We start from the raw sequence: 26,354 nt of genomic DNA on the forward strand, positions 1-26,354 counted from the left end.
TTTCAAATTTCAGAAAGAAACCTTATATAAATCCTTTAGCAGTCATTCCTCATTTCCCTTCTCCAGCTCCTGGAAGTGACCTAATCTACTTTCTATTTCTGTGGAACTTCCTGTTACAGACATTTCATGGAAATGCAGTATGTGACTGGCTTCTTTCACTTCACATAGTATTTTCAAGATTCATCCATGTGTGGCATGTATCAATACTTCATTCCTTTTGCGGCCCAAAACTATCCCATTTTATGGATATACCACTTTTTGTTTTACCCGTTCATTAGTTAATGGACATTTAGGTTGTTTCCACTTTTGGGCTGTTGTGAATAATGTTGCTGTGGACACTTGTGTACAAGTTTTTGTTGTGTACTATGTTTTCATTTCTCTTGGGTATATACTAGGAGTGAAATTGTTAGGTCATATGTTAACTCTAATTAGCATTTTGAGTAACAAGCTGTTTTTCAAAACAGCAGCACTAATTTATATTTCCACCAGCAATGTATGAGGGTTCTGATTTCTCACATCTTCACTAACACTTACTATTGTCTGTCCTTTTTATTAGAAGACATCCTAGTGTATGAAATGATATCTTATTGTGATTTCGATTTGCATTTCCCTGATGGATAATGATGTTGTGCATCTTTTCAAGTGATTATTTGTTGTTTGTAGATCTTCCATAGAGAAATGTTTGTTCAGATCCTTTACCCAGTTTTTGATTGGCTTATTTTCCTTTTTTATTAATGAGTTTAAAGAGTTCTAGATACAAGTCACCTATCAGATGTATGACATCCAGATATTTTCTCCATTGTATATGTTGTCTTTTCACTTTCTTGAGGGTATTGTTTGAAGCACAAGAGCATTTAATTTTGATATAGCCCAATTTATTGACTTTTTCTTTTGTTTTTTGTACTTTTGGTTTGGCGACTCCAAGGTCACAACAACTTAACTCCTATGCTTTTTCCTAAGAGTTATAGCCTTACCTCTTTATTTGGATATGTGATAACATTTTGAGTTACTTTCTTTTCTTCTTTTAAGTTTTAATTTTAATTCTAGTTAGATAACATGTAGTGTTAGATTAGTTAACATACAGTGTTATACTAGTTTCAGATGTATGATATAGTGATTCAGCAATTCTATACATCTCCTGGTGCTCATCACAACAAGTGTACTCCTTAATCCCCATCACCTGTTTAACCCATCCTCCTCCCCCCATACACCTCTCTTCTGGTGACCATCATTTTGTCTTCTGTAGCTAAGAGTCTGTTTTTGGTATATCTCTTTCTCTCTCTCTCTTTTTATCTTCCCTTTGTTCCTTACATTCCACATTAGTGAAATCATATGATACTTGTCTTTCTCTGACTGATTTCGCTTAGCATTATACTCTCTAGCTCCATCCAAGTCATTGCAAATGGCAAGATTTCATTTTTTTTTTATGACTGAATAATATTCCTGTGTGTGTGTGTGTGTGTGTGTGTGTGTGTGTGTGTGTGTGTGTGTATACCTTCTTTATCCATTTATCAGTCAATGGACACTTGGGCTGTTTCCATATCTTGGCTATTATAAATAATGCTGCTATATGGGGTGCCTGGGTGGCGCAGTCGGTTAAGCGTCCGACTTCAGCCAGGTCACGATCTCGCGGTCCGTGGGTTCGAGCCCCGCGTCAGGCTCTGGGCTGATGGCTCAGAGCCTGGAGCCTGTTTCCGATTCTGTGTCTCCCTCTCTCTCTGCCCCTCGCCCGTTCATGCTCTGTCTCTCTCTGTCCCAAAAATAAATAAACGTTGAAAAAAAAAAATAATGCTGCTATAAACATAGGGGTGCATGTATCCCTTTGAATTAGTGGGGTTTTTTTTTCATTTTTTTTTTTAATGTTTATTTATTTTTGAGAGGGAGAGAAACAGAGTGCAAGCAGGGGAGGGGCAGAGAGAGAGACACACACACACACACACCACACACACACACACACAGAATCCCAGGCAGGCTCCAGGCTCTGAGCTATCAGCACAGAGCCCGACACGGGGCTCGAACTCACAAACTGCGAGACCATGACCTAGGCTGAAGTTGGGCGCTTAACCAACTGAGCCACCCAGGAGCCCCTGAATTAGTGTTTTTGTCTTTTCTGGATAAATAACCAGTAGGGTGATTGCTGGATCATAAGGTTGCCTCTATTTTTAACTTTTTGAGAAATCTTCATACCATTTTCCATAGTGGCTGCACCAGTTGCTTTCCTACCAACAGTGCAAGAGGGTTCCTTTTTCTCCATATCCCCACCAACACCAGTTATTTCTTACATTGTTGATTTTAGCCATTCTGATAGGTGTGAGGTGGTATCTCACTGTAGTTTTGATTGCATTTCCCTGATGATAAGTGATGATGGGCATCTTTTCATGTGTCTGTTGGCCATTTGGACATCTTCTTCAGAGACTTGTCTGTTCATGTCGAAGACTCGTCTGTCTATTTTTAAATTGGATTATTTGGGTTTTGGGTGTTGAGTTGTATCAGTTCTTTATATATTTTGGATACCAACCCTTTATTGGATAGGTCATCCCATTCCATAGGCTGCCTTTTAGTTTTGTTGGTTGTTTCCTCTGCTATGCAGAAGCTTTTTATTTTGAGGTAGTCCCAATAGTTTATTTTAGTTTCCTTGGTTTCCCTTGCCTCAAGGGACCTATCTAGAAAAAAGTTGCTATAGCTGAGAAGTCAGAGAAGTTACTGCCTATACTCTTCTAGGATTTTTATGGTTTCAGGTCTCACATTTAGGTCTTTAATCCACTGTGACTTTATTTCTATGTATGGTGTAAGAAAGTGGTCCAGTTTCATTCTTTTGCCTGTAGCTCACCAGTTTTCCCAGCACCATTTGTTTAAGAGACTTTTTCTCATTGGGTATTCTTTCCTGCTTTCTTGAAGATTAATTGACCAGATAATTGTGGGTTTATTTCTGGGTTTTTTTTTTTCTCTTCTGTTCCCTTGATCTTGTGTCTGTTGTGGTGCAGTACCATACTGTTTTGATGACTACAGCTATGTAATATAACATGAAGTCTGGAATTGTGATTACCTCCAGCTTTGCTTTTCTTTTTCAAAGTATCTTTAGCTATTTGGTGTCTTTTGTGGTTCCATATAAATTCTAGAATTTTTTGTTCTAGTTCTGTGAAAAATGCTGTTGTATTTTGATAGGGATTGCATTGAGTGTATAGGTTGCTTTGGGTAGTAGAGACATTTTAACAATATTCTTCAGTTCTTGAGCATGGAATGTCTTTCCATTTCTTTGTGTCATCTTAAGTTTCTTTCATCAGTGTTCTGTAGTTTTCAGGGTATGGGTCTTTCATGTCTTTGGTTAAGTTTATTCCTAGATGTGTCAATTATTTTTGGTGTAATTGTAAATGGGCTGTGTTCTTAATTTCTCTTTGTGCTGCTTCATTATTGGTGTATAGAAATACAACAGATTTCTGTACACTGATTTTGTATCCTCTGACTACTGAATTCATTTATCAGTTCTAGCAATTTTTGGGTGGCATTTTCCCCATTTTCTATATATAGTATCATGCCTTCTGCAAATAAAGTTTTACTTCTTCCTTACTGATTTGGATGCCTGTTATTTCTCTTTGTTGTCTGATTGCTGTGGCTACCAGTATATTTTGAGTTACTTTTTGTGTAGGGTACGAGAAAGGAGGGGTCCAACTTCATTCTTGTGCATGTGCATATTCATCTTGTACCCCCCAAAAAACATTCTTTTCCCATTTAATTGTCATGACACCATTATTGATGATCTGCTGCAATAACTTTGGGATTTGGCTAAGAACCTACTATTGTATTTATTTATTTATTTGTTTAATATAGAGAGAGAGCGTGCATGAGAGAGAGACAGAGACGGGGGGGGGGCGTGGTGTGGAGAGAATCCTAAGCAGGCTCTGCACTGTCAGCGCGGAGCCTGATGCAGGGCTTGAACCAGGAACTGTGTGAGGTCATGACCTAGGCCAAAATCAAAAGAGTTGGGTGCTTCACTGACCAAGGCACCCAGATACCCCAACTAAGATTCTTTTTTGTTGCTTATTGTCTACTAGTGAACTGATTTTTTCTCTACTCTTAGGAGGGAGGTAATGGGCAAGGATAGCTTTTCTAGTTTCATAGTCTAGGTTAAAACTCTGTTGGGATGAGCACTGGATGTTGTATGGAAACCAATTGACAATAAATTTCATATTAAAAAATAATAAAATAAATTTTAAAAATTAAAAAAAAAAAACCTCTCCTGTGTTTAAGTTTCATTTATTTAAGAAATCTTTACACCCTCTGTGGGGTTTGATCTCACGACCCCGAGATCAAGAGTCTGTGCTCCTCCCATGCCCCTTTCTGCAAAGTGGATATGTACCTCTATGTGTCTGTCTATCTTGTACTTTCTGAGATGTGTGTTTTATGTTTTTCTCTACCACTTTTATCTGAGCCTTGTCTTTCCTTTGTCCTACTGTGCTATATATGCCACAACTTTGATTCTTCTCCCAGCGGTTTCTCTTTGGTGAGATTTTGTCTTGAAAGAGAACTTTGGTTTGTTAATTTTGAGAGTTTATAGAACTCAGACTGCACCATTAGACCTTACTTACATCACATTGGAGTCTGCTTGCATTATTTATAAATAGAATTGCGTTAAACTCCCTCCTAGTTTCTGCTGCGGTTCTCAGACTCCACGTGCTCCCCAGCACTATGCAGTGAGCATCCGCTGTCAACTGTGAGTCTCCTCTCTTCTGCTCTCTGGTCGTCAAAAGCCCCATGCCTTTCCACACTTCTTGCAAGGATGCTGGTACCCTGTAGGTCTTGCAGTTGGCAGAGGTTTGTTTCTACTCACATTTGGAGCTTTATCTCCTGATTTTGGTGTACATATTGTCTGTGAATCTTTGGTTTTGCTATCCTCTTTGCTGTGTCTGGGTTTATGGGGAGATTTAGGGGAGGTTCAAAAAGTATACAGCCATTACTATCCTCTTCCCAGAATCCTCTCATGGTCAAGTGTTTTTGAAGTACATTCTGTTCCTTTTTTTTTTTAAACAGTATGGTGTCTACAAGTTAAAAAGAAACTGCAATCCCATAGTTGATTCTTAGTTTATAACTCCAGGTAATTTTGTAGCGAAACAAATAAGAGGAACTTCTAGGCTGAGTTAAAGATCATAAAATGTTATTCATACCTATTAATGTATGTTGTATTTTGACTATGCTAAGAATCAACTTTTCCCTTTCAGAATAACAAGCCTTTGTATTCATTTGAAGATAATTCAGACTATGTTTATGATGTTATGTGGTCACCCACCCACCCAGCCCTGTTTGCTTGTGTGGATGGCATGGGGAGGCTGGATTTGTGGAATCTCAATAATGACACTGAGGTGAGCAGGATAATAACAAAAATAGCACTGAAAAATAGAAAATTGGAGATTTATTGAATAATTTGTGAAATTCTTTTTATCCCAAGGAATGTAAAAGGGCTCTGTGATTGTAGCTTCATCACAAAGCAACCAAATAAGCTTTGTACCCTAAATAATAAACAGCATGCTGTGCAGAATTGAAGGGAGAAATAATGTTGCCAAGAGCACTGGGGCATTTCCTTTTACTTCTGAAAAGCACTATCATGTCTGTAATGTCCTGGCAAAGTCTCATTCATAAGGCAACTGGGATATTTTTCATTCATAGACTACAAAGCAGATAGTTTCAGACTGTTGAAATATGTTAACCTTAATTCTGAATTTCTAAATTATCTCTTAGCCTTGACAGAATTGTATATCATCCGTAAACATTGGTCTTAGCCTGACTTACTTGAATGAAAGAATGTATTTTGATGACTTGTTCCATAAAGGACTGAAAACAGGTTGTTACTGTTACTATAAAACGAATACAGAAATCACCAAATTGCCTAATTACTATGCTAAAATCATTTACTGTCAATGAAATTTAACTGTAGCTATTACTTATATTAGCTATGTGTATTTTTACCAACTTAGAGATGTTCCTTGAGTTCTCTATTGCTACGTGGTGGTAAGAAGTAATATTTTACAGTTCTGTCAGAAGCAGTTATTGAGGGGAAAGTCTCCTGGTGCCTTCCCCCCGCATTCCACATTTCTTCATATGTCTAGTGGCAGCTGTCCAAATTCCTTGAAATAAAATCGTTGGTTATACAGGGCAATGAAGTTATGTATTGGAAATGTAGGAATACTTAACTATCCTAACTACTGGTCTAGTAGTTTGAGGAGGAACATTCAGATACTCCTAGGAAAAGTTGTTAAGCCCTGACAAGATGGTTGGGCTTACTATTACATTTGTAGTTACCTGGAATGGTATACTAAGTAATTGTATTTTTTTACTTTGGGTTTGGTGTTTGAGATTTGTGGTAAGGCTTAAATTTGGATCTTTCCTATAATCATTACCTCAAAGAATATATCTAAATTATAATTTTTCTCTATAACAGTTTTGGCATTCTAGGAGTTAAATTAATCACGTGGGGATGACTAGTGTCAATTAAAAGGATTATTTTTAATCAGATTTCAAAAATTTTATTGTGTCTCCAGTCTGAACCAAACATTAAATGTTTGTTCCGTGTGTGGCAGATAAATCTCTCTTTCCTCAGCATAGGAGAGGTACAGTCAGAGTCCAAGGGGCTGGTACCACTGTGTTGGTGCTATCTTCCTACTCGCTCCAGAGAGTTCATGGGAACAAGAGCTTTGGAAAGACCCATACTGCACCTTCAGTATAAGCTGTTTCTAGGAACTGTGGATCAAATCACGGGTTTCATCTGACAGAGTTGCAGCCTACAAAAGTAATTTCTGTCCTCTAAAATTGAACCGTAATCTGTTTATGAGGGCTTTTGAAATTTCTTTAAAATGGGGTTTTGGCCGTCTGTTTTCAAACAGCTTGATTTCTTAAAAAAGTTAAAATAACAACAAAGAATCCTTTAATAAACAAAAGATCTTTCAAAATAATGTATCCAGTCGCGTGAGAATTTCTTATATAAGAACTTCAGTTATTTTCCCAAACCATTTTCAAGGATTGACTATAATGTCATTCATAAAGTATTACCGCATAGGAAGAAAGTTGGGAAAATTCTTTATCTATTTTCATCTTTGTTTTAAAAAATGTAGCCAGATTGAAAGAAAGAAGAGTTACTGCTTTACATGTTTATAGAAATCTTGATGAAACTTTTAACACTGCACTATATTTTAAATGACTTTAGGTGCCAACTGCCAGCATTTCTGTGGAGGGTAATCCTGCTCTTAATCGTGTAAGATGGACTCATTCTGGAAGAGAGATTGCTGTGGGTGATTCTGAAGGACAGATTGTCATATATGACGTGGGAGAGGTATGGGGCTCACTGCCTGTAATTTTGATACATCTGTTTAGCTTTCAGGGCATTGTAGTTATGGTATCTTTGTGGCTAAAACTAGTGTTCAAGGTTCATGAATTGTATAAACTATATGGTTGTAAAGATGAAACTTTTTCCACCACAGAAGCAACTCTTGGGATTAATTTTCCTAAACTAGACGTTCTGTGTCCCCATGCAACAGATTTTGAGGATAATATCATACATTGGAAGTACCTTGTTTCTTGAGGCATAAATCACTAGAAATTAGAAATTCTTCAGGAAGAAGCAGAAATTTGGAGTCAAAGTTGAGTTTATAGACGTTGGGGCTTTCCAGAATTAAGTTCTTATTTTTCTGTATTTGTAGATTTGTTTGGGCCAGGTAGTAAAATACCTTTTGAGGGGTGCCTGGGTGGCTCTGTCAGTTAAGCATCCAGCTCTTGAATTTGGCTCAGGTCATGATCTCACAGTTGTAACATAGAGCCCCTGCACTGGGCTCTGCACTAACAGCACAGAGCCTGCGTGGGATTCTCTCTCTCCCCCTCTCTCTGCCCTTCCCCTGCTTGTGCATGTGTACACTCTCTCTCAAGATAAATATTTTTAAAAAGTAGTATTACTCTTTTGAGAGTTATTTGATGACTGTGTGTAACGTGAACCTTGTTGCAAAGCCATTATCATTGAATCCAGTAGGATGAGTTGCATCTCTCTCATCTTTAGTACTTGGGTTGGCCATCCGCAATGTCCAGGGTGATTTCCTTCTTGTTAGTCTTGACTAGTGCCTTAGTCACTCTTGCTTTTGCTCTGCCTTTATGATTCGCCACCCCTCTGGACACCCTACAGTTTCTAGCAATTGGATCTGGGGGGAGGTAGATTGAAGCATTTAGAATAACCAATTGAACTGTCCACATAGATGGAATTCCTGTCTTTCAGCACCAATGTAGTAGTTACTAGCCACATATGGCTATTGAACACTTAAAATGTGACTGGTACAACTAAAGAACAGAATTTTAAATGTTATTTCATTTTAAGTAATTTAACTTAATTGCCACATGTGTCTGGTAGCACCATATTGGATATCACTATCCAATCTAATGTGGTAGGTTAAGAAACAGGCACATTCATTTGCCACCCTGAGTGGTTTGTGTCCTCATATGGCAGTATCTGAATTCCTCCAATATTATGATGACAGTTATCAAAAAGTTTTGGTCCTTGGATGCTTCAGGGAAGCATTGTTTTCCCCTTTTGCTGTTTGTACATCACTAAAGTGTTAAGAGGTAACGTACCTTCTGATGAAGGGATTAAGATATCTAAAAAGGTTATCTTATGCTCCAAGCAAAAATAAATACTTATAAGAAACCCCTTTGAAGCATGCTTCAAAAACTATTTCCTATTAGGAATAGTGCAAGAAGTAAAAACTGTTAAGGAATTCCTCCCCACCAGCAAAATCCATGAGATAGTGCATGGGAGTTATATTTACAGAGCGTCGTTGTTATTTTCTCTTGCACTGATGGTGGTAACAGCAAAATCATTTCTGAGGCTGTCACAACACACTTCACAAACATCATCGTTTGTTTTGAAATGTATTGTAAAGCGTTGTTATAGTCCCTGTAATTATGGAAAGACCATTTAGGTCAATTATTACTTTTTAATGGAGAAATTATTTGAAAACAAACTGAAATACTGGGTAAGATGATCTTTTATTTCAGCGTACATTGAAAAAACATTGTTTTTCTTTTAACAGCAGATTGCTGTCCCCCGAAATGATGAATGGGCACGGTTTGGCCGAACGCTTGCAGAAATTAATGCAAACCGAGCTGATGCAGAGGAGGAAGCAGCTACCCGAATACCAGCTTAGCTCCTGACAGGGTGATATTGTAGCCTTAGTGGATTTGGGGAAGTCTCTAAGTAGAACCTAAGCTATTTGCATGTTTCTATCTAAATGTTAATTAAAAAGAGATTTTGTGGATTAAACCATGGATTTAATGCGGCAAGCAAATCTTAAAGTCTTACAAAAATGTCCCTTTTATATAACATGCATCTTGTTTTGGATTTGTGTCATTTTTAATACAGCCGATTGACTTTACAGATTGTAGCCTTTTCTGAATTCTTATACACAGGTGTATATTTGGTATTAGTTATTCTTTTGAATTCTTTTCAACTTATAACACTATATGCAGGTTATTTCTAAAGTACAGATTAAATAAGTTCTGCATATTTTTAAATAATCACAATTCCCTGTTCTACTGATAATGTTCTCACTAACCATAATATGTAAGAACGTTGTTTATTCTTAGCCAAAGCATGCATACATCTGCCCAAGTTCCATTCTGATGTTCTTTTTCTTCTTTATAATTCATGTGATAGCTATCTATAAATAAAAACAAATATGCTTTAACTTTTCAGATTTTTATTTTCACTTAGCCTTGCAGTTTTAACTTTTCCATCTCTTTTATAAAGTGTCTTTTTTTCCCATATCTTTCTTTAAGCTCTTGTAAGCAGTCACCTCAAATCTCATAGTTTTATGTCTTTTTTTTTTTTTTTTTTTTTGAGAGAGAGAGCATGGGCAGGGGGAGAGGCAGAGTGAGAAGGAGACCGAATCTGAAGCAGGCTCTAAGCTGTCAGCACAGAGCCCAACGTGGGGCTTGAACTCACAGACTGCGAGATCATGACCTGAGCTGAAGTCGGACACTTAACTGACTGAGCCACCCAGGCGCCCCACAGTTTGGTGTCTTAAATATTCCATACATTGTACTGTAGATCTCTTAATGAATTGGACTGATGTTTAAATAACCTGTCAGTTAAAACATTTCTCCTAGGTTAACTTTTGCATTACTCCCCTACTTTCCATCTGAGATCTATTTAGTCTAAAGAATAAACAGAAAGCTGCCTCTTATTTTCACTGATTGAGATTGCTATGTATGTGAGCTTTCTGAGACTAAAACCTCCTTTGAGAGAAACTGATTTCATGGTTGTAGTAGTAGCCGTAAAGGAAAAGTGTTCAAATGACGTTGTCATTGTATCAACTCCACATCTTGAAATCTGTTACCACACAACCTTGTGTAATAAGTCTGAAAGATAAGTGACAAATATCTAAGAATTAGTGTTGAAATCAAACAATTTCAGGATTAGAGGAAAGCATTATGATCAGATCTTTATTTTATCCACTTTAAATTGTCCATTTCCTTAATCCTGACCTCTTGTCTTTCTAAAGTTTACCTGTTGTTTATTCATCAGAACATGAACTAGGAAGGGAGAGTAGATAGCAGAATTTGAACATTTTTGTTTTGGTTTTATAATTCTAACTAAAATCTGTTGGAAGATAAATTTCCAAATACAGTAATAAAATTTCTGAGCTATGAGTATCATATAGTGTAAGAAATAATCAACTAGGAATACTAGACTTAACTCTAGTTCTAGCTCTGGCACTCATGAGAAGGGTGATTTTAGCCAAGTCTTTCCGTCTGTTTGTATCTCATTCTTTTTATCTAGGAATTAAAGCTTAGATTAGATGATTTTTAAATTTCCTTCCAGCTCTAAAATTATTAATTGTAATTACTTCAGGCAGTTCTCCATTTTAATATATTCAGTTTTCACAAATTAACACCCTAAAATTGCCTATAGCATACCAAAGATAAGTTGTTGTTTTTTTTATATTAGTAGGCAGACATCTCATGTTAGCTCATGGTAGCAGTGTCTGAGTCAGAAGTTCAATTTCAGCAGGATAACACTGTCTTTGTGTAGAGAAATTCATGTAGTCACTGTAATAGTTGTTATGTTTTTTGCCATCAGTTTGTAAAAAGGACTAGAAAAAGGGAAAACATCATTATGACTAGGGTTGGAAGTCACAAGATGTGGCAAATCAGATGCTCTTTGAGCTCCAGTTGATGTGTTCAGTTGCGAAAGAATAAAGTTGGTAAGTAAAATACTTAGCACGAGAGATTGTGCTTTTGAGGAATACCTTCTCTCCCTCTCCCCGCAAAAATGCAATGGAGACCTTTGCCCATTTAACTTTAGTCTACATTTTTAGGAATACAGGAATTTAATGGGAGGAACGGCCTTTTGAGGTTGATTGTATGACAGGAAAAAAGTAAGTACTAAGACTGTCAATATTGATGTAGAATCTTCTGACAGATCAAGCTGACTAGAAGAGTAGAGCACAGCTCTTTACTCTTTTACAAATGAAAACCTTAAAATTTTCAAAAATATCCAGTTATGGAAATTAGACCTTATTTGTGATCAGTTATACTTTTTTCTGAGTGGGAAACAAGCCATAGCTTTCTCGCTAGTTTCTTATTTTGTTTATTGTATGGTTATTATCTTTTGAACGAGATGTTAAAGATTATGTTAAAGGGTTATCCCTGTTTGTGTTGGAAGAATAATCAGTTTTGCAGAAGTCTCAGAAGTAATTTTTGGTATAATTTAAGCAAAAAAAGAAACACAAAAATTCATTGGTAGAATCTATCTTCGTGTTTATAGATCCCATTCCCTACAAAGTTTAGAAAATCTCTAGATATAAATATTGTTGCAGTAATGCTGACATACTGCATCTTGAAGGAGTGAATGACTTAAAATTTAAGGGGAAGAAACTAAAGGAAAGTAGTATTAGGAGTGATCCTACTCTTTCAGTATTATAAGAATGTTGATTCATTCTGTTTTGTACTAGTACTGAATAGACTAGTCCCTACCTCTTAAACCATATGGAAAAGGGCTTGAATGAATGAAAGAAAATCTGGTGTAAAGCATGTGATTTTTCATCTTTCCATTCTCTTGGGCAGTGCAATTTTAGAAATTCTTTTTTGTTTTATGTTTGTTTATTTTTGAGTGAGAGTGAGAATGGGCAGAGGAAGGGCAGAGGGAGGGACAGAGGATCTGAAGCAGGCATTGTGCCGACAGCGGCAGGGAGCCTGATGTGGGGCTCAGACTCATGAACCGTGAAATCTTGACCTGAGCCAAAGTTGGACACTCAACCAAATGAGCCATCCAGGCGCCCTTGAGCAATGCATTTTTAAATCTTTTCCACAATCCTGGTATTTCAACATTGGTATTGTGTTATTTTCTAAATAGGAAAAGCTCTGCAGTTAGGTGTATATCAGAGAGGATGGATCACTGGTTACAGCTCCAGCTGCTCAATGGTTGTGGGAACTGAGTTGTTCCAAACATGACGTAGGATCCAAGGTGGTAGTGTCATGCCTGAATCTTGGGCATAAGTCTAGGATAAAAAGCTATTGGCTTTGCCTCATTTGATGATTTAGTGATGAGATTTCCATTCAGATTTTTTTCCCCAAGCTACAAAGAAGCAAAAAAGGAATTCTTGCTTTCCTGCTATCATCTTGCCAATTGCTAAGCAACTAAAGAAAGATCTTACGGGTTTGGGAAAAATACCTGGACTCTTCTAGTGCTGGTCAGTTATTTACTTAAAGATCTGGTTTACAGATTCTGGGGGCGTCTAGTGCTACCAAAGAATTTGAAAATTGCCCCAGAGACAACCCATGTTTAATAAAAAAAACCCATGTTCAATATTTTTTTTGAATTCAAAGATTATAGTAAAGAACATTAACCAGTCTCTTTAATCTTACTGCCCCCAAAAGGTAACTTAGTATGTTAAATTTTTTAAATCCTTTTCACATATAACAAACCTGTTTTAGAAAAAGATGCTACAATCCTAACTCAGAATGCCAACCAGAAGACTTTGAATAGTCATCACATTGCAGGACTTTTCTCAATAGGCTGACGCTCTTGGAGCTTTAGTTGGATTTTAGGTGTACAGATTCTTTCTGCCTGCCATGTTCACAACTTCTTAAAGTTCAAATGGATTTCAGGTATTTAAGTTTTCAGTATATAGTTCCTAACCACTGATAGTTTCAACATAGCCAATCAGCTATCTTTTACAGACTTTTCTAAAATTACAGTATTTTGTGTTGTTAGTTTCATAGCAGGAATCTCGGTTTTGGCTTCTTAATATTCCATTACCAGTTCCCATTCAGAGGATGGAACAGCTTGCACTCAGGTAAGCTTTCAGAAAGGTCTGTTTCACTTTGTGAGGTCATTTATTCAGGTGTCTGGTAATGTATTATCATGCCTGTTTTTTAATGTGCTTGATTTGGCCAGAAAACTGTGAGGCAGTGATTGTGTGGGGTGTAGAACACACCTGCCTGGTGCCGAACATGCAGAGACCTGCCTCTGGTGACTTCAGAAATCAGGTATAGCACCGGTAAGGCTTTGATGGCGAGGAATGTTATCTTTCGTGAATTTTTATGCTAGATTAAAAAACATTTTTTTCTGACAAAGTAACGGAAATGGTTTGGAACAAAATCTCTCCTGCTTAAGTGTGGCTGGTGTATGAGGAAAAGAACACTGGGCTCAGAAGACCCAAGTTCTATTCCTGATACCACCCGTAATGTAACCCGGGACAAGGGTCACTATTCGTCTGGGTTAAATGAGGAAAATGTTCACTTTCTGTGAAGATTACAAGAGATACTGTGTATGTGAAAACTTGTAAATTATAAAGCCCCACACAAATAAGGAACTTTTCTCTTTTTCTTAAGGATACAAAAATGTGAAGAGACCATTTGTGTAGCCATCTGTGCAGCATAATAAGAATGCATCTTCTGAGGGTTAAGTGGTTTGGTGTCCAAGAAAAAATTTTTTTATTCTAAGACATCATAATTTAACTCTCAGATGTTTAGGAATGGCAGTGAACTGAGGGATATTAATTACCCTTAATCAGTGATACTTTTCCCAGGAATGTTTTATTAAACTGTGGTTTATAAATTATGAAAATAGGAAAACAATGACCCACTCTGAATTTCCAGCCTGTACTCAGCTGTTGCTCTTATGTTACTTATGTATAACATGGGTTGTGATATCTGGAGACCGAAAAAGAGGAGGTGGAACCTCTTTTACAAATCATTGAGAAAAAAATTCATGACTACCCAACTACATGGTAGCAGAACTGGAATCAGTCACTTACACAAAATTCTGGGGAGAAGTTCTTCAACTTTTAAAACTTACAGTTCCGGGCACCTGGTGGCTCAGTCGGTTAAGCGTCCGACTTCAGCTCAGGTCATGATCTCATGATTCGTGGGTTCGAGCCCCGCATCAGGCTCTGTGCTGACAGCTCAGAGCCTGGGGCCTGCTTCAGATTCTGTGTCTCCCTCTCTCTCTGCCCTTCCCCTGCTCATGCTCTCTGTCTCAAATATAAACATTAAAAAAAATTTTTTTTAACTTACACAGTTCCATTCCTTCTTCCCTACAGTCAGTCCCTTTGAAAATAACTTGTGTTTGCTGTAGGAAGATAATTACTAGAAGGAGGAGCTTCAGTCCTTGATGACCTGTGTATGGCTGTCAGGCTTAGAGGAAGCCCTAAGATGAGTCCTGCACTAATAGCTTTTATCTAACTCACATCTGGATTGGCAGATCTCTGCTATCTCATTGTATCCAAAATGTGGTTTTGAAATAAGTCAAAACTTGACATGTTAATGAGTACCAATTGAGCAAGAAACTTGGCAAAATGACTAGGTCCTTCCTAATGGGCTTCATTCCCAATAATGTTTGATACAGTCATGATCTGTCAGTACATGGAGGGTTGTTAGATGGCTGTGAAGGACCTGTCCTCTTCCATCAGCTCTCCTGAAACTTAGGAGTTACTTGAATAGAGGTGGTATCAATTGGGAAAAAGGACTTTTGTATTTTGTGTTGAAAATCAGACAAGGAAGGGTGCCTGGGTGGCTCAGTTGGTTAAAGGTCTGACTCTTGATTTCAGCATAGGTTGTGATCTCAGATCATGAGATTGAGCCCCACATCAGGCTCTGTGCTGACAGCGTGGAGGCTGCTTGGGATTCTCTTTCTCTCTCTCTCTCTCTCTCTCTCTCTCTCTCTCTCTCTGCCCCTCGCACTCTTGTGTACTCTCTCACACAAAATACACATTAAAAAAAATTAGATAAGAAGAACAATGTGATTCATAGAAGACTGCCCCTGGCGTTTGTTGTTCCTCATCTCTCTAGACCTTCATCCTAAATATTGTAAAATGAATGCCATAGTAATAATAGTGTAACAAGAGAATAACTGGAATAATAGATCCACAGAGATCAAAAGCCCCCCAGAAGGCTATAACATTATCAGGATGTTGTACCTTAGTTGGAACTATATCCACTGAGAGGAAACAGTTGACCACAAAATTCTAATGTTTGGTTGGTAAACTCGTTCAAAACATGGTGGTTCTGAGATTTGTATTTCTAGTATAAAGAGTCTTGGACTTATAAGTCAGCTTGTGTTGAAACTTGATTAATCATAACTTTGAGCACATGGTTTCACCTCTCTAAGCTTATTTCTACATCTGCTGCTTCACAGGGCTGTTATAGAATTAAACCAGAATCCGTGTGAAAATGAAGAATTATACAAAAAAAAAAAAGATACAAATATGAGGCATTGCTATTATGGTACGTGATGAGTAAATAACCTTTAACAGGTTCAATAACTGCTCTTCAGTAGCACTTACAAGTTTATACGCTTTATCTCTTGGCTGTTAGAGCTTAAAAACAAGCTTGTACAAGTTCAGAGGTCTCTGCTTTACCACACAAGCCTTTCTGGATTGACCCGTTAGGATTCCCTTCTAATCCTTCTCCCCTCCCCTTGCTTCCTCTACTGAAAGAGACCGCAAAACCAGAATGCAGTAAGTTTCAAAGAAAAAGAATCGGGCAGAAACACTCAAAAGATCTTCCACTAACTCTTCATACTTAATGGAACTGTATATTTCTTGTTTCCAAAGTTTCCTCTGCTTTACAAAGAACTGGCTATTGTGCATTCTGACCATGTATTTATTAATAACTGGTAGCATTTATTGAACATTTGCTAAATGATTATATATGACACATACTCTTATTTATCCTAGCTTCCTATAATGTGGGAACTATTATGATTACTAATATACAAAAACAAACTAATTTGAACCAATTTCTGTGGGCCTGATTTATAGCCAGTTTCCAATGGTACAAATGCCCCCACCACGGCCAATAAATAGCAAACTACCAATGTGATATCACTGAATATGGAATTGGGAACATGCGCATATAATGGGGTTCTCCTTCAGCTCGTACAAGCCAGGTCCAGAATATCACTGGGCTTCGGGACATTAAGTGATTCACAATCTACGAACCAAACCTAAACAGTCTGATTGAGAGCTGTGTTCTTAAGCACCACACTACACTGCTTTTATGATCTTAGCCAATCAACAAGTCAGTTTTTTATCCAGATAAGCCTATGTACTAGCTACATGTTTAGAAGACTATATTAAAAAAAAAAAAAAAAAAAAAAAACAACTCTGTAAGAGAGAGGAATTAAGATTAGTTTTCTGGCTTCTGGGAACCTACAAAGTAAGTTTCCATTGGCTGAGGATGATGGCAGTAGCTGTGACTTTACAGCTGAGCCATCGTATGACATCCCATATGGCATCTCTGTTAGCAAGGACTGTACCTAAAACCCATTTAGCAGTCACTACTTTTCTCCTCTGTAGGCCCTCCCCCTAACATTTACAGGCCTTGAAGCAGTAGGTCAGAAGATTTCACTGTTATAAAAACAAGCTATTAAATTATGTTCATAGCATGTACATACAGCTTGGATTTTAGAATTTTCAGAATTCCACCTCAAAATGTAGCAGCCAGAGGAGAACCAGCCCACAGCCCATTCCTCTCCTTCTCTTCCACCTGTTCTGTGAATGATAAGCCTCCAAGGAACTCTTGTGAATTCTGCAGCCCACATGCCTAAATTTTGAACCACTGGAAAACCACAGGCACTTCTTGACTACCCTTTAGATTTATAGGTGCATTTTATCGAAGATGGACCTGGTTGAAGAAGCTCATGCAGGCTCTGGAAGCTGAGCTGTTCAGGGAGAAAATTTGAGTCCCAGCTACCTTGAACATGATCTTATAAAGGAATAAGATGGGCTCGAGGTGGGGATATCCTATTGGCCCTGCAGGGGCACAGCTATAGGAGGGTGTAGGCATAGATTTTGAAGATACCCTCTAAAATGAGGCACCTAAGGGCAGTGCTGGGCCTTTTCTCTTAAAGTCAATTGAGTAGTTTTTTTTTTTTTAATTTTTAGGCATAGTTTAGAAGATTGTGTAAGGTGTCCAACGTGTTTATTTTATATACTTATATAAACAGCTATTTAGCATGAAAAAATGTTAGCTAATAGCTCTTTCATGTCACATAATTACATTTTGTGTGTGTGTGTGGTGGAAACAATTAAGATCTAATCGCTTAGCAACTTTGAAACTTATAATATGGTACTGCCTATAATCACTGTGCTGTGCATTACATCTCCCAAGTTTGTACCTTTAAGTAGTATATCCCCAAGTATCTCACCCCCCAGCCTCTGATAACCACCAATCTACTCTCTGCTTTTGCGTTTGGCTTTTTAAAAAGATTCTGCCTAGGGGCGCCTGGGTGGTGCAGTCGGTTGAGCGTCCGACTTCAGCCAGGTCACGATCTCACGGTCCGCGAGTTCGAGCCCCGCGTCAGGCTCTGGGCTGATGGCTCAGAGCCTGGAGCCTGTTTCCGATTCTGTGTCTCCCTCTCTCTCTGCCCCTCCCCCGTTCATGCTCTGTCTCTCTCTGTCCCAAAAATAAATAAACGTTGAAAAAAAAATTAAAAAAAAAAAAAAGATTCTGCCTATAAGGAATATCATACAGTATTCGTCTTTGTGTCTGACTCACCTCACTTAGTTATTAATGCCTTCAAGTGTCCATCCATGTTGTTACAAATGGCAGGATTTTCTTCTTTCTCATGGCTGAATAATATTGCTCTGTGTGTGTGTACAATAACTTCTGCATCCATTCATCTGTTGAAGGACAATTAAGGTTGTTTCCATATCTTGGCTATTGGAACAGTGCTGCAGTAAACATAGAAGTGCATATATCTCTTCAAAATCCTTTTTTTCATTTCCTTTGGATATATATCCAGAAGTTGAATTATTGGATCATAAACGGTAGTTCTATTTTTAATTTTTTTGAGGAGCCTCCCTACTTTTTTCCCATTGTAGCTACACCAGTTTACATTCCTACCAACAGTTATACAAGGGTTTCTTTATCCTCACGTCCTCACCAACACGTATCTCATCTTCTCAATGATAGCCATTCTAATAGGTATGAAGTGGTATCTCATTGTGGTTTGATTTGTTTTTCCCTAATGATTAGTAATGTTGAACACGTTTTCATGACCTGTTGGCCATATATATGTCTTCTTTGGAAAAATGTCTATTTCCTATGCCTGTTTTTTAATTGGATCATTTGGGGTTTTGTCATTGAGTTGTAGGAGTTCTTTATATATTTTGGATATTAACTTCTTATTGGATAAATGATTTGCAAATGTTGTCTCCCATTCCATAGATTGCCTTTTTGTTTACTGTGCAGAAGCCTTTTTGTTTGATGCAGTCCTACTTGTTGATTTTTGCTTCTGTTGCTTGTGCTTTTGGGGTCATATCCAAAATATCATTGCACAGACCAATATGAAGGAGCTTCTTCCCTTTGTTTTTTTCTAGGAGTTTTACAGTATCAGACCTTACATTTAAGTCTTTAATCCATTTTGAGTTAATTTTTGTAAGTGCTATAAGTGTTCAATTTCATTTTTCTACATGTGATTATCCACCTTTCCCAACACCATTTGTTGAAGTTCTTTTCTGATTGACTGTTCTTGGCTCCCTTGTCAAATAATAGTTAACTCTGCATGTAGGGATTTATGTCTGGACTCTTCATTCTGTTCCATTGGCCTGTGTGTCTTTTTTTTTTTTTTTTTTTTTTAATGTCAGTATCCTACTATTTTAACTATAGCTTTGCAGTATAATTTGAAGTAAAGAAATGAGATTCCTCTGGTTTCTTTCTTTTCTGGATTGCTGTGGCTAGTTGGGGTTTCAAATTTTAGGATTGGTTTTTCTAGGTCTTGAAAAAGGCCATTGGAGTTTTGATAGAGATTGTGTTGAAGCTGTAGATGGCTTTGGGGAGTATGGACATTTAAACAATGTTAATTCTTTTGATCTATGAGCATGGGATTTCTGTTTGTTTGAATCTTTCACTTTCTTTCATCAAGGTCTTGTAGTTTTCATTGTGCAGATCTTTCACTTCCTTGGTTAAATTTATTCCTTAAGTATTTTATTGTTTTTGATGCTATTGTAAGTGGGTTTATTTATATGTTTCACCGTTAGTGTATAGAAATGCAGCTGATTCTGTATGCTGACTTTTATCCTGCAACTTTGAGCTTCAAGTTTGTCCTTCAAACTGAAGTGAGTCTCTAGTAGGCAGCATATAGTTGGGTTTTTTTTTAATCCCTCCAGCTACTCTGTGCCTTTTGTTAGTGAATTCAACCCATTTATATTTACAGTTATTACTGATACGTAAGGACTTACTAATGCCATCTTATTAATTGGTTTCCAGTTTTGTATTTCCATTTTTTTTTCCCCTCTGTTTCTGCCTACCTTTGTTGGTGACTTTTCACAGTGATATGTTCTTTTTCCCTTTTCTGAATCTTTTGTGAATCTGTTCTAGGTTTTTATTTGTGGTTACCATGAGGCTTACATAAAATGTCTCATAGATAGGAGCATCTGGTTGGCTCAGTCACTTGAGTGTTGGACTTCAGCTCAGGTAGTTCCTGAGTTCAAGCCCTACATCCAGCTCAATGCTGCCAGTGCAAAGGCTGCTTCAGATCCTCTGTCCCCCTCTCTGTGCCCCTCCCCTGCTTGTGCTCTCTCTCAAAAATAAAATAAACATATTTAAAAAACAAAATCTCATAGATAAAACAGTCCATTTTAGGGATGCCTAGTGGCTCATTTGGTGAAGTGCCTGACTCTTGATTTCAGCTCAAGTCATGATCTCACAGTTTGTGGGTTCAAGGCCCACATTGGGCTCCACACTAACAGCACAGAGCCTACTTGGGATTCTCTCTCTCCTCTCTTTCTGCCCCTCCCCTGCTCGCACTCTTGCTCTTTCAAAATAAAGTTAAATAGTCCATTTTGAAGTCCTACTTCAGTTGCACAAAAAGCTTCATCCTTTTGCATTTTCCTTTCATATTTTTGATGTCATTATTCTTTGTATTGTTTATTCATTAACAAAGTAGCTGTAATTATTTTGAATACTCTTCCCCTTTAACCTTTCTACTACAGTTAAGTGGTTAACAAACTTATTACAGAATTAGTTTTCTGATTGTATATACATAAACTGCATATATAACACTTTTACCAGTGTGTTGTATATTTTCCTGTGTCATCATGTTGCTGATTAGCCTTTTTTGAGATTGAAAAACTCCTTTCAGCATTTATTGCAAATCTAGTGGTAACGAACTCCCTCAGTTTTTGTGAAAATAGTTCTTCTTCATATCTTAGGTATAACTTTGCCAGACAGAGTATTCTTGGCTGGCAATTTTTTTCTTTCAACACTTTGATTCTACTCTCTCCTGACCTATAGTTTCTGCTGAGTCTCTTCTCATAGCCTAACAGGGATTCCTCTGTAGGTTACAGGCTTCCCCCCCCCCCCCCCCCCCAGCGGCTGCTTTTAGGATTCTGCCTTTATCTTTGATTTAAAACAGTTTTATTATAATGTGTCTTAGAGAAAGTCTTCTTGCATGGAGATAATAGGATGACCTCTTAGCTTCATGAACTTGGATGTCCCTATCTCTCCCCAGGTTTGGTAGATTCTCAACCATTATTTATTTAAATAAATTTTCTGCCCCCTTTTCCTGTTCTCCTTCTTGAACCCCAGCTATTCTAATATTTGTTTTGATGGAATGCTATTGATTACATAGGCTTTCTTCTTTTTTATTCATTTTTCTTTTTCCTGATCTGTGTTATTTCAACATTTCTGTCCTCTAAATCACTTATTCTGTCTTCCATTTGCTTTTACTCTGCTTCAGATGCTCTCTGTTGGATTTTTCATTTCAGTCATTCAGTTTTTCAGCTTCAGAATTATTTTGGTTCTTTATGATCTCTGTCCCTTGGATAAATATTTCATTTTGTTGTTGTTTTTTTTTTTTTTCCCCTCTGATTACATTGACTTGTCTGAGTTTTCTTGTAGTTCATTTCTTATTTTATCAGGTAGATCACAAAACTCCATACCTTTGAGAGCATGGTTATTGGATAATTATTTTATTTTGGTGATGTGTTTCCTTGATTTTTCATGTTCCTTGTAGTTTGGCTTGCTCCTTTTGCATGTGAAGTAGCTGACATCTCTTTAGATCTTTACTAGATGCTTTCAGATGGAGTATACTGTTTGTTAGTGCTGTTGTATTCGGAGTTTTCTCTGGCTTTGTATAAATACACCCAACTACATAGATTCTTCTTGCTCTCTGTTATGGCAGAATTCTTAAGCTTTTATAGCTTCCCTGGTCCTTACCACTCACCAGTGCCCACTGGAATCCTCTCATTTTTCAGAAGGTGGCACTATAGCTCAGGTTTCTGGTTTCTCTCTGATGGTGTTTACTTGACTTACTGTTGCGTTTGCACTCCAGTGTGCACAAGCAGCTGGCTGCAGGGTCAGGGGAGATGTTGATTTAGCCCTTGGGGTGATTGGGTGCCTATGGACCCAGTGGGATGATCCTTGGGTGAATCACTCCCAGAGGCTTGTGGGCTGAGTTCCTGAGCACTGCCAACAGGAAATGCATTCTTCGATGCCCTGTGATAGTCTTATCTGGCTCTTTCCCAGACCACCCTCGCCCCAGTCATAAAGGTCCCTCACCACTGGTCCCCTCACAGTGAGCCAGACACTCACTGCTTTCCTTGACCCCAGGGAAGGGATTGCCACTGCTGGATAGTTCAGCCCTATCCATCATGGCTATGTGAAAGTTCCTCTTACAGTCCACACTAAACCAAACTTATTTTTCGTTTTGTTTTTTTATTTTTGGGGTTTTTTTTTGTTCCCGTGGTGTGCCGGAATCTCCTCTTGGGAAGTCTGGATTTTTGCAAATTCTTTCTCATCCGTGCATATCCACCTAGGACAGTACTTTCCAAGTTCTTCTCTGACTGCAGCAAGAGGGTTTGAGGCAGTTTTGCTGGTTCTTCAGCCCATAACAAGGTCTGGTTGCAGGGGTGGGCAAAACTCCTCCTAGGTCCCTTGGCAGACGGTGCTCATTCCCACAGTGCTTTTGTTCAAGGATGGATGTCTAATTCATTGTTTAAAAGGGGGGACAAAAGTCACTACGATCCTGAGTTTTTAAGATAGTTCTATTGTCTCTAATGCTTCAATGCAAATAAAATCGATTATCACTAAGTACTATTTCATGACCCCTAAGAGTATTCACTGCTGCGAATTGCTTTTTAGTATTGATAGGTGCATCACAAAATTGTGGGTGTTAGGAAGCAAAGAGCTAAAAATTTCAATAGCTCCTTGTAAACAGTACTTTCTGTGAACATACAGTAGTACATCACATTTTGTAACTAGAGGACCATTCTAGGAGCCACTGCAACACTAGTTCTTTTCAAGGAAGTTAACTGGAATAAAAAAACAATTTTTTTTTCCTATTTTCTTAAAGTGGTAGTAGTAAGATTGGATCAAGATGGTAGACAGGATCTACTATCTCTCTCAACCCTAAATTCTATATAAGGTGATAAAGCAGAAGAGAAATAATAAAATCTGCTACAGTGCTGAAAAACTAAGGGCTAGCAAAAGAGTAGAAGTTTTGAAAAATGCCAGAAAGATAAAAAGCAGCTGGGATCAAAGCTATGGCAAATAAAATGAGGAAACTGCAACACAAAAGAGAGAAAAACTACTACACACAAAAGAATGGGTTGAAATCCAGAATCAACCGACACAAAGAGCACGAAGGTGCTCATGGCTGCTGGTAAGGGTGATTCATTAGGGAGTTGATGCACAATAGCTAAGCAAGTCCCATTCCCCAACCGTGGGCCAAGTGGTGGGCAGAAGGGGTGTCCATACCCAACTATAACATAACAGTAAGGGAAACCACTGGAGCAGGAGAAATAGGGCAATGCCCCCCCCCCCCTCACCAGGTACTTGCTTATCAAGAGAAGAGAAGTCTATACCCAGAATCAAAATATTGGCATATGTGCACCTGGCAGCATAGCCCACCCCTCCCATTATGGCCTTTGATAAACAGAACAACATCCACAAAAAGAAATCTCAAACACAAAAGTGAGCAACTAAATAAATTACAACTATGAATCACCAAAATATTTCAAGAAAGCCAAGAATATGAAAGGCCCAAATTTTTTTTAAAGTCCACAGAATAAACTGTATTTAATATATCCAAGTCCACAGAATAAACTGTATTTAATATATCCCAAAGGCATAGAAGAGGATATCAGAGTCACTAAATTTAAAAAACAAGAAACAGGCCAGTCAAGGGATACAGCTGAAGAGCAAAGCTGTCAGCAGAATGATCACAAGGTAGCTCCCATTACTCAACCTAGAAGTATTGATGGAGAAACTCTCAAAGAAAGCTAAAAGATGCTGGGGTAGTTCCAAAAATTCCAAAATCTACCTAAACAGGAGATAAACAAGAAAATGTAGAGAGACCAAAAGAGTGGAACAGATTCCTTTGGTCTGAAAAGTTTTAGGAATAAAAGGTTTCATGCCCATTCAGCATAGAACCAGATGAAATCTTAAAAGGAAAATTTTAAAGTACCAACACTACAGGACCAATCCTAAAAACTGTCAGAAGCCAAAAAAAACAAGTTATATACAAGTTAACACTACTGGCATCAAGCGTCTCTTTGACAAGAATATATGAAGACAAAATTACTTTGAACTAAGAATTCTAGACTTCCAATTTCTAGTCCTGCACAAAAGAAGTTTAGAAGTTGCCACTCTGTACTAAAAGCAAGTAAAAAGCTGAACAAACAACTCTTCCTAGATCCATAAGGGAAGTAAGGTCAAAGTGCAAACCACTGTCCCCCCAAAATTAGACCAACAAGCAAATATAGAAAACCACAACATGCTAGAGCAATTACATCCATGGGAACCAGTGCCAGGGTAGGGAAAACTGAACAGCAATTGACAAATTGCTGGAGGTTCAATGTGTGGAAAAATCAGTTAAAACCAGGGGAACCCAGTCATGTGAAGTGTAGACTAGGGGAAGGAACAGCTTTTGTTTTACCACGGGAGTCCCTACCAGTATCTCAGTGAATACCTAAAAATAATCCCCTTGTGTTTTCAGCAGGAGGAGGAGAAAAGGAACTACTTTTGAAGTATGCTAGAGCATTCTGTTTTAAGGTCTGTCCTCAGAAGACAGTAATTAACCAGAGCCTAACTACCTGAGGGAAGAGAAGCACCCAACTCTGGTGTACTCTAGCCATCCTGTCCCACCTATCAAGAAAAAAATTACAAGATTCACTAAGAGTCAGAAAACTTACTTTTTAAGAGAGTAAACATCAAAATTATGTGACATGACAGGAATGTTGGAATTACGAGACCAGGAATTTAAAACTAGGATTTAATATGTTAAGGGCTCTAATGGAGACAACATGCAAGAACAATGGGCAACATAAAAAAAGAGATGGAAATTCTAAAAACGAACCCAAAAGGAATGCTAGAGATCAAAACACAAATGAGGAATGCCTTTGATGAGTTTATGAGTGAACTGGATGTGGCTAAGAATCTCTGAGCTTAAAAATGTCTCATTAGACACTTCTAAAACAAAAAAGAAAGTATCTAAAAACTGGGATGACCACAGAAGTTGTAATGTGTATAATGGGAATACCAGAAGGAAAAAATAGGAACAAAACAAGTATTTGAAACAATGACTGAGAATTTTTCCCAAAGGTCAGATACCAAACCACAGAACCAGTAAGCTTAGGGAACATCAAGCAGAAGAAATGCCAAAAACAAACAAAAAACAAAAACCCAAAAAACAACCTACACCTAGGATTTAGTTTTAAAACTACAGAAAATCAAAGATAAAAAATCTTAAAAGCAGCCAGAGAAACACCTACCTATAGATGAACAAAGATTTAAGAATGATACCCAACTTTTCAGAAACCATGACAGGAAGAAGACAAATATTTAAAAGTGTTGAAAGGGAAAAAAACCACCAACCGAGAATTCTGTAGCATGTGAAATTATCCTTCAAAAGTGAAGACAAAGATTTTCTCAACAAAAACTGAGGGAATTTGTTGCCAGGAGACTTACCTTGCAAAAAATGTTAAAAGAAGTTCTTTAGAGAGAAAAAAGAATGATACAGGTCAGAAACACTCTGTTCCACATAGAAAAAGGAAGAGCATCAGAGAAGGAATAGTTAAGGTAAAATTAAAACCATTTTTCTTATCCTTAATTGATGTAACAGGTAAATTTGTTTAAAATAATAGCAACAGGGGTGCCTGGGTGGCTGAGTCGTGAGCATCTGACTTTGGCTCAGGTCATGATCTCACAGTTCGTGAGTTCGAGCCCCGCATCATGCTCTGTGCTGACAGTTCAGAGCCTGGAGCCTGCTTCAGATTCTGTGTCTCCCTCTCTCTGCCTCTTCCCCTCTCATACTTTATCTCTGTCTCTCAAAAATGATAAACATTAAAAAAAATTTTTTTAAAAATAATAGCAACACCATATTCAACTATATATACTTGTGTGTGTGTGTGCACACTAATGTACAAGTGAAGTGAATGACAACAATGAAGGGACAGAAGGGAGGAATGAGGATTATTTTATTATAAGGTATTCCCACTATGTATAAAGTAGAATATTACTTGAAAGTGGACTTGGATTGGTTATAAGTTTATACTGAAAACTCTAGGGGAACAACTAAAGTTTTTAAAAACTATGCTATGGGCGCCTGGGTGGTTCAGGTGGTTAAGCATCTGACTTCGGCTCAGATCATTATCTGGTATGTGAGTTCGAGCCCCGCATCAGGCTCTGTGCAGACAGCTCAGAGTCTGGAGCCTGCTTCAGATTCTGTGTCACCCTCTGTCTTTGCCACTCCCCCGCTTGCTCTCTCAAAAAATAAATTAAAAAAAATTAAATTAAAAAAAATTTTTAAGTATGCTATAAAAAGGAGATAAAATGGGATATGAAATGCCCAATTAAAGCCAAAAAAGGCAGAAGAA

The 26,354-nt window shown here is 37.8% G+C and overlaps 1 protein-coding gene across 8 annotated transcripts in view; it reads left to right on the top strand.

Annotated features, from left to right (window-relative positions):
* Positions 1–9,716, top strand: part of DYNC1I2 (dynein cytoplasmic 1 intermediate chain 2) — a 59,452-nt gene extending 49,736 nt beyond the window's left edge. For all 8 annotated transcript variants that reach the window (XM_040475375.1, XM_040475377.1, XM_040475374.1 and 5 more), the window contains 3 exons: positions 5,217–5,357; positions 7,196–7,321; positions 9,063–9,716. In XM_040475375.1, the coding sequence (XP_040331309.1) occupies positions 5,217–5,357; positions 7,196–7,321; positions 9,063–9,176 (381 nt within the window). In that variant the 3' untranslated portion in view covers positions 9,177–9,716. The remainder of the gene's footprint in view (positions 1–5,216; positions 5,358–7,195; positions 7,322–9,062) is intronic.
* The last annotated feature ends 16,638 nt before the right edge of the window (positions 9,717–26,354 follow it).

This window comes from Herpailurus yagouaroundi, unplaced genomic scaffold (assembly GCF_014898765.1).
Source record: "Herpailurus yagouaroundi ecotype Mexico unplaced genomic scaffold, PumYag 140, whole genome shotgun sequence".
Classification (NCBI taxonomy): domain Eukaryota; kingdom Metazoa; phylum Chordata; class Mammalia; order Carnivora; family Felidae; genus Herpailurus; species Herpailurus yagouaroundi.